At 39.3% G+C, this 17,666-nt stretch overlaps 1 protein-coding gene across 6 annotated transcripts in view; it reads right to left on the reverse strand.

Annotated features, from left to right (window-relative positions):
* Window positions 1-224: 224 nt before the first annotated feature.
* Window positions 225-17,666, reverse strand: part of LOC5576976 (semaphorin-1A) — a 330,855-nt gene continuing 313,413 nt past the window's right edge. For 4 of the 6 annotated variants that reach the window (XM_021843903.1, XM_021843902.1, XM_021843904.1 and 1 more), the window contains exons 4-9: window positions 12,428-12,835; window positions 11,929-12,264; window positions 10,792-11,832; window positions 3,039-3,207; window positions 2,719-2,974; window positions 225-2,021 (exon numbers count right to left, since the gene is read on the reverse strand). In XM_021843903.1, coding sequence (XP_021699595.1) covers window positions 1,992-2,021; window positions 2,719-2,974; window positions 3,039-3,207; window positions 10,792-11,832; window positions 11,929-12,264; window positions 12,428-12,835 — 2,240 coding nt within the window. In that variant the 3' untranslated portion in view covers window positions 225-1,991. Of the gene's footprint in view, window positions 2,975-3,038; window positions 3,208-10,791; window positions 11,833-11,928; window positions 12,265-12,427; window positions 12,836-17,666 lie in introns of all 6 variants that reach the window. The other 2 variants (XM_021843907.1, XM_021843906.1) reach the window with 1 other exon arrangement.

Raw genomic sequence — 17,666 nt, forward strand, 5'->3', positions numbered from 1 at the left:
GCGCGAAACCGTGAGTAAAATCTATCGGACGACGCAAAACCGAACTGTCCTGCTTGGGCTTCACGAAGCACTAGGTACCCAACAAGACGTTCCAAAACCCATAATTGGTAAACTTGTTCACAGTTATAACAATAAACTCAATACACTCCTCGAACCAAAATTCAGAAAATTCTAATCAAAAAAGGAAATATGTTCTTTCATTCTATTTTTTATTAAATTTGATGTTTCAATTATAGTTCTTTTATTTCAATTATTCTTAATCGTCTATCTATTTACAATTGTCATATTTTTACATGTCAGATATTTTAAAATTGATAAATTATGATATCTTGCTAACCTAGAACAAGAAATGTTCTGTTGTTTGTAAAATTGTCCTCTTAATTTCATCGATTCATCGCAATAAAAAATGAAGGAAAGCTAACCTTCAAAAAATATCATCTATGTTTGTAGTGAATCGAAATAACGTAGTTTATATTACAATTTTTCGCGGGTCGTTACATTCTAAGATCTAAAACAATACAAAATAAAAAATACTCAGTGTATCACATTTTTTGTTCGTTTAACTAAAGATAAATATATATTAAAATCAGTTTCCGTTCGTTCATGTTTGTCAAGAAAGTAAAACTAGCCAAAATAATTGAAATGAAGTAACAAATGAGATGTTATGTGAAATGATGATTCTGACAAACTCCTGATTTGGTGAACAATATGGACTTTAGGCGAACAAATCGTCATAGTATTGCTTGCGTTTACCAAGTTTATCTAACGCATACTTCGGTAAGAGTATTTTCAATTTGAGATTCTTGAGCAATTAGATACTATGAAATAAAAATAAACAAAAAATCTTTCTAAAATACTTATACGCATTTAAAAACCAATTTTGATCTCAATTAAAGGTCTCTTTAACTTAAATATACTAGCTATTCACTAAAACTGTCATTAATGTAATGAAAGATGGATGAGTGTGCGAGAATGGCGCCCAACTTCGGCCTTCAACACATGTACGGACACTCACACATACAGGCATACACTCGCACACAATCGTACATACAAGACTTAACCTAATTAATCGAGCTGGGCTCGACTGAATTGGAACGTGCCTAAAAATGTCGACAAAAACAATCAATGGATGTCTTCCGGAAGAACATACTAACTACATATATCAACAAGCGAAAAAAAAAGAAATGCATTTTTCCTAGCTAATTTCGATCAGGTTGTGTCGTACATGCAGCGAAATATTCGACCACCAAAATCCACACCTTCATCTTATGTAGAAACGAATTGAAAAAAACATATTTGTTCTTGTTGGCTTGTTGTGTTGGATTCGTGGCTAATTGTTACGCAAGGCGATTAAAAGGCATTCTATTTGCTATTTGCTGTTTTACGATGACTTCAAAGAGGGGCTCTTGAAGCAACAATAGGCTTTCATTTCGGTTAGAGTTTCACAAAGCTAACGAGAAGCAAAGAGATATCGATGTTGTTAGCACTTGAAGCTGATCTATTCTACTTCAGAGTTATGTGTGGCATAATTTGTCGTTTTAACTCAACGTTGTTTTAAGATATACGAAGAAATCAGTAGAAAAAAAAATATTTGGTCTACGTTTTTTTCCTATACGCATTTTGTTCATCTAGAATGTAGTAAGTTGATAGCCTCTTTGCTTCTAGATATCTTTAGCCAGGGATATATGATTTGCCTATGAATTTTGTTCGATTATAATGTTTCGTATTCCCTGCTTATCTTTCAGAGCTAAATGATGGGCACAAGTTTCTATATAAGGCCTCTACTTGAACCAAATGTTGTACGCTTGCTGGTTGGGGATGAGTTGTGCTAGGCACACAGTCTCTCACAGAGGTTTCTATTCTTTATCGCTGCCCTGAACGGTCTTTCAGTTGTCATACGCTTTTTTACCTACATGTAACATGTATTGACAAAACTCGGTGGCAGCACTTGGTTTTCAATCACACACTCTCATCAACTATTTCTGTATCATCTAAGGCTTGAATGTCTTCAACTGTGGAGTCTGTTGGGAAAAGAAAATCTTATTCTCATTGCGGTGTCCTGTGTCTATTGACCGGAAGTGTTATTAAGTTTAGCGATAGTTGCTGATGTCGTTGTTATTGCTTTCGAGTATCACATCGCATCGATATACCAAATTGCGACTGAGGTTTGTTTGCGTGCTTGAAAGCATGAGTCTATATATGGCATTATGTAGGTTACACGAATGATACATACCAACAAAATTTAGTGCTTAATGGTCAAGTCCGATTATAAAATTATTAACATACAGATAAAGTGCTGTGCTGCATTACCCCTGAGAGCCATCTCGTTGCAAGTCACTACCTCTTCGAATGTCTTTGCCCTTGTTTTTTTTTCCAAAAACATATTGCCGTCATTTGATTTCTTTTTCAGGGGCCCGACACTCGAAGATATGGCAGTTGAAGTAATCTAGCACAATCCAGATGAAGACATCATTCATCCCTGTACCTTTCCTTAGTGGAAGAAGTAGAACGCTAGTTCACAGGCAGAAGAAAATTATAGAACTTCGCTATCCAACTGTAGAAAAGTGCCATTGTAGGTGGCGCTCTAAACTTTTTTGTTTGTGCACGATTTTGATTTAAAGTAGTACCGAAAATGTGACGATTTGCATACTCTAGCAGTGGTTATTTGTCCCAATCACCGAAAGCAGTCTTTTACTATCAAATATACGTCTTTTTCACCTTCTGCAGCGTGCCCATGCCTTTGCTGATGTCCTTCTCCAAGTTTTCCGTCGAATTCTTGCATTCAACACTTCGATCTTTGAAATCAAAGTCGATGTTGTCCTTCATGTTGTTCTGGTGATGTTGCTGAAGCTGCTGAACGATAGCTTGCTGCTGCGTATGGTACTGATTGCCAGTGTTCGTATTCATCAGCAGGTTTACGTCCTTCCCGCTGGTGCGATTCTGCGAAAGCATGCTCAAATTCTTGGTGTGATGCCTGTTGGATAAGTAAAGCGTCAAACAATGTCTTAATGATTCCACTATCACTGATTGAAACTTACCAATTCAGCTGATTTCGATGTTCACTGCCGTGAAAGGACTGCTTCTTCATCACTTTTTGCGTGATGCAAAAACCAATTACAATACCAATTATGACGGAAAACAATATCAGTATCACGCTGAGCTGCCAGTTGAATGAAGCAATCGACACGTTTTCTTTGACAAGAGTATCTGAAAAATTGCAACAACAAAAAAAAAAAACAAATAAGTTAGAATAAGTATTTTAGATCTGATTTTGAGATAAACCTCCACACAATCTGTAATGCATTTCAAGACAATGTCGTCTCCGTACCTAACAACATCTGCGTAAAATAAACTTAAATTATTTTGGCTCCGTAATGCTGTATGGCGTTTGAGCCATATGTGCTGATGTCTTCTTATTGTTTTATTATGAATGCATTTGCAGAGCTACCAGCAACTTAGATCGAGCTAAGTCAGTCAAATCGTCACAACGAAATGTACCGAAAATCAGTCGTCAATCCTTGGTATACCGAGTCATTATGGGCTAGATTGGGAACCCGCTGACGTCAGTTGAGATGTGCCCAGACAAGCTGAAGGTAATAGTGAAGGGTCCCTTCCTGAAGCTCGAGCTAACGACATGGCGCGGTGAAGATGAATAAACGACTGACGATAATAGGCATGTACGTACTTTCCAACCGCTTTAGGTTTCTGCTCGTTCAAAGCGCTTTTGACCAGATTGTTCCTTCATACCTTAGTATGGATAGCACCACGCTTGTCAGTAGCTTGCGTTTGCTGGCAATTACAGCAGAGCCGTTAGACATCATCCTCGAAAGCGCCGCTATAGCCGTAGATGCCCTTTTACAGGCATATTCAACGTGGCTAGCGAAGCTGAGCTTGTCATCGATCATTACTCAAAGATGCTTAAGGGATCGCTTGGATTCTATGGTGCAATCATCTACTGAGAAAAGCGCTTGTTGCTCGGACATGCGGTTGTTGACCACAACTACTTCAGTCTTATGACGAGCAAGTCCTAGTTTCCTAGATTTCATCCTTTCCTCAACTATGGAAATAGAGTGCGCTGCTGTCAACTCTGCTTCCTCCATCGATTCACCATAGACCACTAGGGTGATATCGTCGGCGAAGCCAACAATCTTAACACCCGTCGGGGCAGCCTCAGTACGTCATCATACATCGCATTCCATAACAGCGGGCCAAGGATTGAATCTTGAGGTACTCCCGCGGTAATTCGAACCCTTTTCTGCCCCTCCTCTGTGTCATACAATAGAATCCTACCATCAAAATAGCTTTCTAGAAGCTTACACAACTGCACCGGTACCTTGAGGCGGTGAAGCGCGTGTGCTATTGCTTCCCAGCTTGCGCTGTTGAACGCATTCTTCACATTCAGAGTGACAACAGCGTAGTAGTGGATGCCGCTCCTTTATGCTCGATTGCCACCTCAGCTGTCTGAACGACCGACTGGATGGCGTCCAGAGTAGATTTACCTTTCCTGAAACCAAACTGGTTGTTGGACGCCATGGTGATCTAGCAAAAGTGCGCTATGGAGTTATCTCTATATATTCGACTGGCGTTTTCCCACAATCTTTAAACTATTTCTTTAGCAACTACACCCGCAGTTCTATCGGTGATTCCATTATACGGAATTCCTCTAGGGAGGGTTCCAGGAATTCCTACAAGGAATCAATCAGGAATTTCACCAGGAATTCATTCAAGGGGGATTCCTTTCAAAGTTCGTCCAGGGATTCCATCAGGAGAGTTTCTATCAGAAGTTGTTGTAAGGATTACACCAGAAATTCCATCAGGAGTACTGCCAAAGTTTTAACCATCAGGGATTCCATTAGGAGTTTCTCTACGGATTCCATCTAATTTTCCTCTATGGGTTCCATCGGAAGTTTATCTAGGGATTCCATCATGGGGATTTCATCAGATGTTCTTCTAGTGATTCCATCAGGAGTTCCTTCAGCGATTCCACCTGGAACTCCTCTAGGAATTCCATCAGGAGTTCCTCTAGCAATCCTATGAAAAGTTTCTTCAGGAATTCCATCAAGAGTTCCTTCAACTATTCCACCTGGAATTTCTGCAGGGATTCTATCAGGAGTTCTTGTAAGGATTTCATAAGGAGTTCCTCCAATGATTTCGTCAGGAGTTTGTATTGGGATTCTATCAGAATTATATTTGGGGATTCCATCAGAGTCCTTCTGGAGATTTCATCAGGAGTTCCTCTAGGGATTCCATCAAGAATTCCTTCTGAGATTTCACCTGGAATTCCTCAAGATCAGATATGCCTCTAGAGATTATTTCAAGAGATCCTCAAGGAATTTCATCAGGATTTCTTTTAGGAATGTCATAAAGAGTTCCTCTATGAATTCTATCAAGAATTCCATCAGGAATCTTAGCAAGGATTCCTCCAGGGATTTCATCCGAAGTTCCCATTGGAATTTTATCAAGAGTTCTTCTAGGGAAGGCATCACGAGTTTTTCCAATGATTTTATTAGGAGTTCCTTCAAGAATATCTTATGGATTTCCTCCAAGGATTCCATCAGGAACTGCTCTAGGGATTTCATCAGGAGTTCCTCCGGATCTCTAGTGATTCTATCAAGAATTCTACCATGAATGTTATCAGGAATTCCTCCAGGGATTTCTCCAGGAGTTCCTATAGAAATTCCATCACAAACTCTTCTAAGGAATTTAACAGAAGTTCCTACAAGTTCCTTCAGGGATTTCACCTGGAATTCCTTCAAATATTGTATCAGGAGTTCATCTAAAGCTCTAAGAATTCTATCAGGAATCTTATCAGGAATTCCTCTCGGGACTTCATCAGGAATGCCTATAAGAATTTCACCAGAAACTCTTCTAGGGAATTTTACAGAAATTCCTCAAATGTTTTCATCATGAGTTCCTCTAGGGATTCCATCAGAGTTCTTCTGGGGATTTCATCAGGAGTAGACTGGCCCTAAAACAAAAAAGTTGTAAAGCTCAACGGGGCACCCCCTAGATATGTGTCTTAGGGTAAGAAAATAGCTCTCTAAAAATTTCAACTCAATTGGTTGCTCCACCAGCTGGCGCATTCAATTTGAAGTTTGTATGGGATATCCGTCTCAACTATATTGAAAATTGACCCTATGCCACTGTTTCGTTCCGTATACTAGTTGATCGCGTTCAATTGAGCCCAGAATGTCAAATACACTAGTTGATACCCTAATGAACACAACTGCAGAAGATTGTATCTGGATTTAATATCATTTTCATTACCCTTTCAGTAGTTGAAAGTTAGGTTTAGATCAGCACTTCCGTGCAATCACAAATATGCATGCGCCTTGTGCCGCAGCTCGCCCAACGTCATAGGTGGCTATGATGCGCTTGATGGCTACAACCAAGCTCTGTTGAAGAAATACCAAGCAGTATTGCAAACCTTCTTCAAATAGCTAAAACACCAACTTTCTCAATTTTAATCATGATACAACCTTCTATAATATTGTTCGCTATGGTATGAAGTAGTGTTTTTGACATTCTGGGTTCAATTGAACGTGATCAACAATTTTCCTGAACCAAACAGGGGATGATGTGCTGTTTCCCATATGCTTGAGCTGAAAATCTCATATTAACTACAATTCAATTACGCTAGCTCATGGAACAACCAAATGAACTGAAACTTTCTGGGAGTATTCCTTTAACATTAAGGAATAAATCTAGGGGGTGCCCCGTGAAATTCTACAACTTTATTTTTCTCCCATACTGAGGTGGGCCGGTCTAATCAGGAGTTCCTACAGGGATTCCATCAATCGTTCCTTCATAGATTTCACCTGATATTCTTCTAAAGATTCCTCCAGAAATGCCTCCAGAGAATATATCAGGAGCTCCTCTAAAAATTAAATCAGGATTTCTTCTAGGGATATCATAAGAAGTTCCTCTTTGGATTCTATTAGGAGTTCGATCAGAAATCTTATTAGAAATTCCTCGACTACTTATTCAGATCTCAAAGTACTTACAAGATGCAAACTCAATGATGCAGATGAATTTACCCCTTGAATGGAAACCAACCGAATTTTTCAACGTAAGCAGTTAAAATGAGCCTTTTTGAATGCACCTTCGGAGATTGCACCTGGAATTTATCTAGAGATTATATCAGGCGAAATTCTTTAAGGAATTAATACCTCCAAGAGTTATCAGGAATTCCTCCTGGGATTTTAACAGAAATTTCTCGTAAGGATTTGATTAGTGGAATTACTCAAGAGATTCCTTCCGGAATTTTTCAAGGAATTTCTCGTGGAATGTTTTCAGGGATTCTTGGGGTTTTCAGGAATTCCTCCAGCAATTTTACAAAAAATATTTCTTATATTAATTCACAAGTAATTTGGGAATCCACCAGCATATACTCCAGTGATTCTATGGTGAGTTCCTCCAGCGATTCAAAAAAGGAATTCCGTCAGGGATTACTCTGAGAATCCCTTCAGTAATTCCAAAAGGAATTCCTTCGAAAATACCGCTAGGATTTCCTCAAAGGGTACCAATTAAAAATCCTATAGGGTTTCACCTAGATAATTCTCCATGATTTCCATCAGAAAAACCTTCAAGAATTCCAGCTGAAATTCTCATATGGATTGCAATAGAAATTATTTCAGAAATTCCACCAATATTTTTCCAGTGAGTTTACAGGGGATTCAAAAAAACTTCTAGAGGTTCTTCTAAAACAGTCTGGAAAAATTCTCCGAGATAATCTCAAAGTATCCCATAATGAGGAGGATTAAACAAAGCATTTCTCTGAATGTCTTCGGGTTGAATCGCTGAAAGGGTTTATTTGAAAATTTCTGGTGAAATTCATGGAACACTTTATTATGAAATCCTTGGAGGAATCTCCATAGAAATCTCTGAACAAAATTCCCAGAGAACTCCCTGGAGAAAATTGTTAATATATCTCTGGAAATTTTTTTAAAGCAATCTTACATGATTCCTTGGAATAAATCCTTCAAGAAATACTGGAAGGAATTGATGGATAAATTCCTTAAGGAATCCTCGGAGAAATTTCTGGTAGATTCTTGAAGAAATTTCTTTAAAAATCCCTGATCGAATGCCCCGTAGGGTCCTTTCAGGGATACAAGAAAGAATCTCTGATGGAAATACTGGAAGAATTTATGAAATAATTGATTGAAGATTCCCTAGAAAAATCCTCTGAGAATAGCCTGGGGGAACCTCTTAAAAAAATACAAACGGAATCTCTAAAGGAATTCCTGGGGCTATTCCACGTAGGAAATTTTTTGAATTCTTTTGCAGTAACTTTTGTGGAATCCCTGAAAGTTTCTTGGTGAAATCCATGGAATAAGTCCTCTTAAGTGCTGACCAGGTATCGAAGCAGAAGTCGAAGGAGAACAAAAATGCGCCACGGTCATGGTAGACGCGAAGAACAAATTCAACAACGTCAGCTAGGGGGCAATTGCCGTGTTACATAATCTACAGCTTCTCGACTATCTGTACCAGATCCTGTAATGTACAAGTACTCACAGAGCGAAGTCATGATGCACGAGAATGTCAGAAGTCAATGCAAAATGACAGCGCTCTATTCTAGGCCACCACTTTCGACCGAGATATTGTGCATTTCTTTCACCACTGGACTATCACAGAAGTTTTTACAAGTGCGGAAATGCTAATAAAAGTGCGCGATTGCAGCAAATCGAGCCGGTGTCTTCAGCAGTTATACCTCACAGTCCAACGAATAAGTGCTCTGAAGACACCAATATGATTCGATGCCATCCCGCACTATTATTTGCATTTTCGCACTTATGAAGCCGCACTTCGCAGTCCAGTAGTGAAAGAAATACACAACATACACACTTAATTTAAAATTAAGAAGCTAGACAACCCGATAAGACGGAGTCGGTGGTCTAATGGCTACCGCTTCTGCTTCATAAGCAGAAGGTCATGGGTTCAATCCCAGGCCCTTTTCGTTTCCTCGCACTTTGTAGTTGTATCTTTTACTTGCTTTTACCTTCCACTCTTAATCTGTCACAGTTGATCTATTCGTACATAGCATTTGCTGGAACCAAAAAGGGACATAAAACTCGTTTCCTTATACGCTTCCATTCTTCTATAATTATAGCACGTCTTCTGCCATAAAATTACCATCCCTACACCTTCCCGCACGAGCTGGCGTAGATGCAGGCGTATATCCGGTCTACTGTAGGCCAGTTTTAAATGCATCATAAATTCCTCCCACTATGCATTGGTCTGCATTCTGACGTGGCAGGCGCCATTGTTGCCTAAAAATAGAAGATCACCAGCACCTATACCCCGAGGGTGTCTGTTAGTCCCAAGTCTGTTAGTCATCTGGTTACCACCAATCAAGCTCAAGTTTAAGCACTGCAAAAGCTAGGCAACATGATATCGTCAGAGCTCGTGCGAACCACAAATTTCACTCTACTGCAATCGCAGGAATAACCTCGAAATCTATCCGACCAAACCAGCTTCGAAAAAATATCATCGTTGATGAGTTTTTCGTTCCAGTAGGCTAAGTTTACCGCTGAGAGCTTTTTGAATATATCTTAGTAAGTATCCGGAAGTCCCGGAATAGCTGGACTGACTCCAATACTTTACTGGAAAGCAATGGAGTAAGTTATCGGCTTCGAGGAACATTCTCTGGAACATATATGTATTTTAAAGTATTTTAATAGCTATCAATTGTTCCTTTGGTAGCCTGCTTTTGGACGTCATAAAGTAGTCAGGCTCGGGTCCCAAGCCAAACAAAGCTAGCATAGTACAGACTTGTTTCCTTTTTTCTCTGTTATCACACAGGAGGTGGGTACTCGAATATGAACCACAGGAACTAAGACCATCAAGGACTCAGATTGTAGTATTGGGTGAAAACTTCTAGTTTCTAGTTCAAATTGCAATAAATATACCTCGGACAGGTGTTAAAATTTTAAAGTGGACTCCGGAATTCCTTCTAGTTTTGCTTCGTTAGAAATATTCAATCGTATTTCAAGCTCTCTAAGAATCTATCGCTTTAAAAGCCCCATCTTAGATCGTTTGTGTCACCAAAAAACTTCTCATTTATTTAAACGAGGAAGATTGATCGCGTAGAAACGCAAAATAAACATAACTTTGCTACAAACGATCGTTAAGCTCTATTTTGTATCCAAAACAAGTCCCACATTGTAAATATCAATTAAGCAACGAATACTAACAGAGTGACCCGAAACGAACGACTATTTTTAGCACATGTTAATAATATTCCATCGTTCTTAATGGTTTCGCTTGCTCAGTACAAATTTATCCTCTCTCTCTTAACGGAGAGAGCACCGCGCATTTCTGCCATTGAACATCAATTTAGCAAATTGTGAATTTATAATGGTGCGAGTTTCTTCTCTCTTCCTATTTCGCGCCCCAGACACCGAGGGTAATCAATCATGCACACTTGACGCATGGTTCTTCGCGGGACAATAACATGCACAAGTTATTTTTCAAATAAGCAGAGTTTAAAAGGTGCGGCATACACCACAAACACCGCCACCTATATCTACTTCGCTTGGCCATAATCGATGCGCAAACATTACCATAAAGAACGAAAATAAGGAATAGCAGGCTTGGCTTTGTTTACAGAAACATCAAAATGATGCTTCGCGATCGTTTACTTCGATTTAATTCAATGGTACCGCACCGCCCAATTCAGCAGAAACAATAAAAACGCGCAAAGTAGGCTACTATACGTCAATGATGGGACATTCGAGTCGAGGTGCGCTCATGCATAATAAAGTGAAGGTAAAATAGCGTTCATAAACTCACCTGTTTTATGGTGGTAAGGATGGGATCCAATTTTATTCGTCAGCACGCTACCCTCGATCGAGCTCTTCGATATTTCATTATCAATGTCGACCGAGCCCACGGAGGTCACCGTGCCTTGGATGATGACGATGTTCTTCGTTTCCAGTGGGTTATCCTTTTCCGCCGATCCGGACCCATCAACTCTCATGTAGACGTCGTTTTCTTCAGCTTTATGTTGTCGTTGGTCACGCTGATCGTACTTTTTGCAGATTTCGTTGATGTTTAATCCATCTAACCGCTGGAAGAAACGTCCAACCGTTCGACTACTTTGGTGTAGTTCATCGGTGTTTCGACACTCTCGGTTCTCATCGTCCCAAGCGCAGTAGGGATCTTGTAGCTCGAGGCACTTGCGGCATGATTTGAACTCGTGTTCGTTGCAATTACTAAGTGGCAGTGAAATTATCTTCCCATTGCTTATGACAATAAGTTTTTTGCTCTTCTTCGAAATTGTCATTTCGTTCACTTTGGTGCCAATTGGGAATGCTTGAGTTTCACTGATTGTTACTGTTTTGACCTCATCCGTCGAGTCGGACGACATTATGTTAACGAATTTAATAACCTTTCCGTCATTGGTTCCTACGAAGATCACGTCGTACGTTTTGCCGTCCAGCGCTTTCACCTGTGGATCGACAGTGATCGCGGACAATCGGTACAGTAGGCTGACGCGCGTAAAAACGGGTCGGGCATGTAGAGACGGAACTGACGAATCCATCAAAGTGTGCATCTTGACAAAGTTTACCGATGCTTTCGGTAGCGTTCGACTGTCGTCAACGCACTTTCCCGGGCGTGGTTCCGGCACTTGGTTTTGTGGTACCTGTAGCCAGTTGGAATTAATGCTTTGCTGCCATTTGAATGGGCCCTCGAAAGCGTCCAGAATGTCTTGGATGGCAAAAGCACAAACCGCCGAACCACCGATGGCATTTTCAGGTGTGGTCATTATCGCATAGATGATCTGATTCGTCTCGCTCCCATAGATTCCATTGATCGTCTTCGTAGTGGATTCTGTTGAGAAAATATGAGAAATAAATTAGATTTCTGACTTTTCTATGCCATTGGCCGTTGAAGACCACGGCACACAAAACACCTAATGATACTTACGGATTTCATCGAAATAGAACGGATATTCGCCCGGTATGGAACAATTCAGCCGGGCTTTCAGGAACGACGTCCATCGGTCATTCAACGGATGTGGACCTCCTTTATCGTTTTTGCAGACGCGGCTTACACGCGAATAAATTGCTTTGCCACAGTTCATGTACTCGACGGCCACTTCTCGGAAGAAAAATAGCACATAGCCATTGTGTTCCACGGCGCTCACAAAAGCCGGCTGATTGAGCTGCTTGCTGTCGTATTGTTCCGTTCGCTGCGGTTCACGATATATCAGGGGATCCGCTCCCGAGAAATCCGCTACCGTGGCCGAGTAAAGGTGGCCATCTTTCAAGAGGGGAAAAAAGAACGAGAATAAAGATAAATGGAAGATTTTACATTCGAAATCAAATTAAGTCAGCGATTATGTATCTATGAACCGTCGCGATCATCAAGTGGGTCACATTCACAAAATGAGGATCGTAGAAATTAACGAATAAATCATACGTACCGGTAAATACATAAGTGCTATTATGCAGTGGATTGTACGGACATCGCCCAAGGGCCTCCATCTCATTGTTATCGTACGCAATTGAACCATTACTCGGCAGCAGGTTATAATACCGACAGAGCGGTTTGTAAGCATTTGTCCCGCAAAGCATGATCTTATTAGCGCCTAACCGCGCATATACTCGAATGTAGTTTTGGCAGTCCTGGTCCGTCTTGCCCTTGAGTGTACACAGTTCCCGGTGAGCGTCGGATGAGGTCCACATGACCCGCTGGCTCGGATGCTCGATTAACCGATCCAGGCTGATGTTGTACAGCGCATTTCGCGCCCCTATCAGTATCGAATTGTCATCTTGATCTAGCAACTTAAAGTAATCAGTGCTGTTGCCGAAGAAGGCTGGTATCGTGTTATCTGAAAGCAGAGACATAAAAGAAGATCATGGATGAGAAAGTGGGTAATAGGCCAAAATTCAAATTCAGTCTTTCGATGAAGAAGCGAAGCGGAGAAGATGATCAACGGGGTCAAATTTCCAGCTGAAGATGACACACACGAGGAATGGAAAAAGAAGATTGAGTTCGGTTGAGCATCGTTATGATGTTTGAAATTCGTGATTTGCAAATGGAAGTGATTCGATAGGATTTGATTTCCATATTTCGAATGGTAATGTGAAACACATATAACCTTAAATTAGTCTTATCATAAATGTGATCAAGCTAGGTTATACGAGAAATCGTGCACGTGAATGAATGAAACGCAAATACAAATTCAAGGTTGCAAATTTATATATTTTAACTCATATGACCATGAAGCCTCATCAAATGAAATGTTCGAGAAAGCATAAGAGCACTATATGGCAAAAGTTAGATTTTTGCGTATATGGAGTGAACGGGTTCCCTTCTGTTCTTGGAAAAATCAGCAGATTCTTTTTAAAGAAGAATAAGCTATATATAAATTGCGCTTGAGATGATTTATTTGAGATTCATCATGATAAAAACCCAAACTTGAGCTTAACATCAAAGGAAAATTTTTTCTCTTTACTTATTACACTAAACATAATGTAAATTTTTTTACTGAATCCTAGGTTGAATTCTCGCAAAATACCTAGTGGGTTTTCACAAAAGACATGTGAAGGATTCTCATAAATAATCCTAGCCAGATTTCCACCGAATCTGGAGTATTCTCATAAAATTATGGCCAGGGGTTTCACATAACGTTTTTTTTTTCTTCCATCCATGTGTCCTTTAGATGAGTGTCGTTTAGATGTTGTCTCCATCAAATCAAATGTAGTTCGTGTGTTTCTATTCTAGAATTCGAACTATTCCCACAATAATAAATTTATTACCTTGAGCGCTTTATCACGAACACGTCTAATCAGCACGTCTCCGAGATTGATTTCCCAATGCCAAACCAAGTCGTTCATATTCGAACTCAATCTTCAACCCCGAACAGCCTCTTCTTCACGCTCGCGCACTGACTAAACCTTTTTGATTGCCGTTTCGGTCGTTAAAAAAATGTTAAGATCAGCTCGTATAAACAAAAGTTGATGCGCGCCTTAAGTGCGACCTTTATGTTGATGGCAGCAGCATTTGATCGCGTTGTCGTTTGGTGGTCCCCGTGGACCAACTAATGACTTGTAAGGTACCCATACTTACACTTGGTTGCGACCAAAGGCGAGAGTGGTTTCACAACTCATTTCGATAACTGAAACTCGACTTGCACACGCGCTGTTTCATATCGTCACTCTTGTCTTGTGAGAAGTTGTTGTTTTTGCCTCCTTGGTCGCATTCGCAGCAGGTTTTTATCTGATGATGGGTCCATGAGTACCACCAGTAATGGCTACCACACTGCATGTGACCTTAGTAGGATCGCAACACATTCTCAAGCACTTTTGACACCCATGATCACCCATCAAACGAAGCATCCCCCCAGAGATTGGAGTGTTTTGACACATCGAATGGCTTAGGGCGAGGCGTTCTGCTCCTGCTTGCCCTCCATTGCTACTGAGTACTTTCATCACAGGCTGTTCAGAAACTCTTTCAAAGCATCTTGCACTGGGCTATTGAATGAAAACGCATCGATTACCTACTATGGCGTCATCAAAAAAATTTGGACCAAGCAGATAATTCTTAATGGTATTAATGTTGATCTTGATTACTGTAGTAGATTAAGACTCAATAATTACGGTCATTTGACCTTAATAAGTTCTAATCTGGTTTGAAAATATAAGGTTCCCCAAATAGCTGCAAAGCTGCCCAACTAAAAGCACAGCTTCTCGACAAGACCATGTTAAAGGTGGCTGATTCAAGTTTCACCGACACGTAGACACTCTGTCAAGAAAACTTTCCAATTCGAAAGGATCAATTGGAATGTTTTCTTGACAGAGTGTCTTCGTGCTTGCCACTAGACATTTTACGTCACGCCAACGCTATTCAGCACCACGCTGCAGTTCGTATATTTTCACGCCGCAGTTCATATGTTTCATGCCGATTGTTCAGCTCGGTGTATTTTTGAGTTTTTAGGTCATCTTTCCAATAACTTCCATTTGGGATTCTCTAAGGGATTCTCCATGAATGATTCCGGGGAAAATCCTTCCAGAGATTCTTCCTAAGATAGCTCCTGAAGTTTCTTCAAGGATTCATACTCCAAAGATTTCTCCAGGAATTCTTCCAACAAATTCTTTTGGGGGATTACTTAAGATTCTTCTTGAGTCTCTTCAGGAATGCATAATAAATTTCTGGAATTTTACTTCAGAAGTTACTATACGGTTTTCCCAAATTTTCATCATTAATTTCTCTAAAACATTGTTAAGAAATCTTTTCAGGAGTTCCTTCAAGATTTGCGCCAAGGGTATGCCCAAGAATTTTCGCAAATAAGCTTTGTTTCTAGGGATTCCTTTAGTGATTTCTACATGAATTGCTTCACAGATATTAGTAAAGTTCCTCTTGCATTTCTTAAGATTTTTCCAGTATTTAAGTAAAATACTATATAAGTTCTCCTCGGATTACTTCAAAATCTCTGCAACAATTTTTCAAATGATCCCCAGTAGGGTGGTTCAAAAAACAGTCCCTGACAGTGCTTCCATAATTTCTTCAAATAATTAATTTTAATAATTTCAAAAACTTATTTTAATAATTGATTCTAAGAATTAATTTTAATAATTAATTTTGAAGAAAAAATACTTTCTAAGGCTTCTTCAGAAATGTTTCCAGGATTCCTGCAGCAATTTCTTCAGAGATCTCCTAAACTTCGAAATGCACTAGTAAAACATTGTCTATGCATGCAAAATTGGATGGAAATGATTACAATGCAAAAGTTCATGCACAACTTCACTTAATTCTTCCAAATATGCCTGAAGGAACTTCCCTAAGCCTTTCCCTAAATGCATCTCCAAATTTTCCTTCTGGGATTCAACTAAGGAATTGCTTAAAAAGTTAGGAAGGTTAACCCTTTTGGAATTTCACAAGAAATGTTTTTATGAATCAATCCAGGATTTTCTCAGTTATTCGTTAAGGATTCGGAAGGAAGAACGCTTCAATATATTTTATTGCTTTATGTGTTTCTCTCTTTTTTTGAAACTGTCATGAGATTTTTATCTTGGAATTCCGCTTATTTTTATTTAGAGATTCCTTCAAAGATTTCTCCAGAAGTTATTCCAACAAAGTCTCAAGATTATCCTTGAGACTTTGTTCAGGAACCAATAGAGTTTTATTCAAACACTCCTGCAAAGATTCTTCCGGGAATTCCTCCAGGAAATTTCAACAGGGAATTATTTTTCGATGTTTCTATCAGCTGTCCTATAAATTATTTCTCCAGTAAATCTTCCAAATATTCCTCCTAGTTATTCAATATAATTTCCGAGAATTCCTCCTCATTATTTATCAATGTCGATGTGTTTTCTAATATTTGTCCAGATATCTCCATGAGAACACATACAAAGTTCATTCAGTGATTTCAATAAGTATAAAAAGCATTATAAATAGCTAAAAAAATCTAGTGAGGATCGATGTATTAAAAATTTTAGTAACTAGTTAAATATTTTTAGACGGTTCAAAATTTATCGAAGAAATCACAAGACTTCTATCACATTTTTATTGACTAAATTATTCTCCATGACCCCTTCTTCTTCTTCTTCTTCTACTTGGCATCAACGTCCCCACTGGGACAGGGCCGGCTTCTGAGCGTAGTGTCCTTATGAGCACTTCCACAGTTATTAACTGAGAGCTTTCTTTGCCAAATTGCCATTTTCGCATTCGTATATCGTGTGGCAGGTACGATGATTCAATATGCCCAAGGAATTCAAGAAACTTTCCATTACGAAAAGATCCTGGACTGACCTGGAATTGAATCCAGACACCTTCAGCATGGCTTTGCTATGTAGCCGCGGACTCGAACCACTCGGCTAAGGAAGACCCCATCAGGATTTAGGGGTCAAATAATAGTCAAAGAATTTCGAATATATTTCAAATGCAGACGTTATTACGCGTTGCAAGAAAAAATATGATTCCTGGAAAATCCAGGGTCATCTGTTGAAAAATTTCTCATCATATTGATCATAGTCACCTGCGACTTCAAATATTGAATTATTTTGGTTTATATCAGTGGCGCGGGAAGTGGGTAGGACAGGTAGGACATGTACTACGCACAAAAACACCTGGGTAGGACAGTCAAAGGAGAGTCGAAAAAAAAAAACAAGATCCACAGAATGTATGAAAAATAAATTAAAATATTTATCATCTCTTCAAAATACATACAAACTCGATCAACGTCGTTTTTATTCTTATGGAGCATGGAAGACACGGTAAGGGTTTTCATGGTAGTCTCTTGGCTAGTAAAACGTGATATAGTTTATGCATGACCCCCAAAAGTTCTGGCTTGTGAGAAGAACGATTGAGAGTATCTTTAGCGAAAATCCTGGAAAACTAACTGTAAGAATTACTACAAGAAAATTCTTTGATCGTTAGAATAACAAATGGAGCAATCCTCTATGGCATCTTGATGATTTTCAGAACAATTTCTATAGAACTCTCAAAGTACAGTCTCTAGAAGTTCTTGGTTGGTTCAGAATCGCCGCAGAAATTGCTAGAAGTAGTTCTTAGCTAATTCCTGAAAACTGATTTGATCAACTTCCTACTGATATTTTATGGCATCATCCATAAAAAGGCTTAGAGCATATTACGACGATTATTGAAAGATTTTTATTTCAAAATTGTTGAAGAAATTCCAGCGAAATATTTTATATTTT

The sequence above is a fragment of the Aedes aegypti genome, chromosome 2 (assembly GCF_002204515.2).
Source record: "Aedes aegypti strain LVP_AGWG chromosome 2, AaegL5.0 Primary Assembly, whole genome shotgun sequence".
In the NCBI taxonomy this organism is placed as follows: Eukaryota; Metazoa; Arthropoda; class Insecta; order Diptera; family Culicidae; genus Aedes; species Aedes aegypti.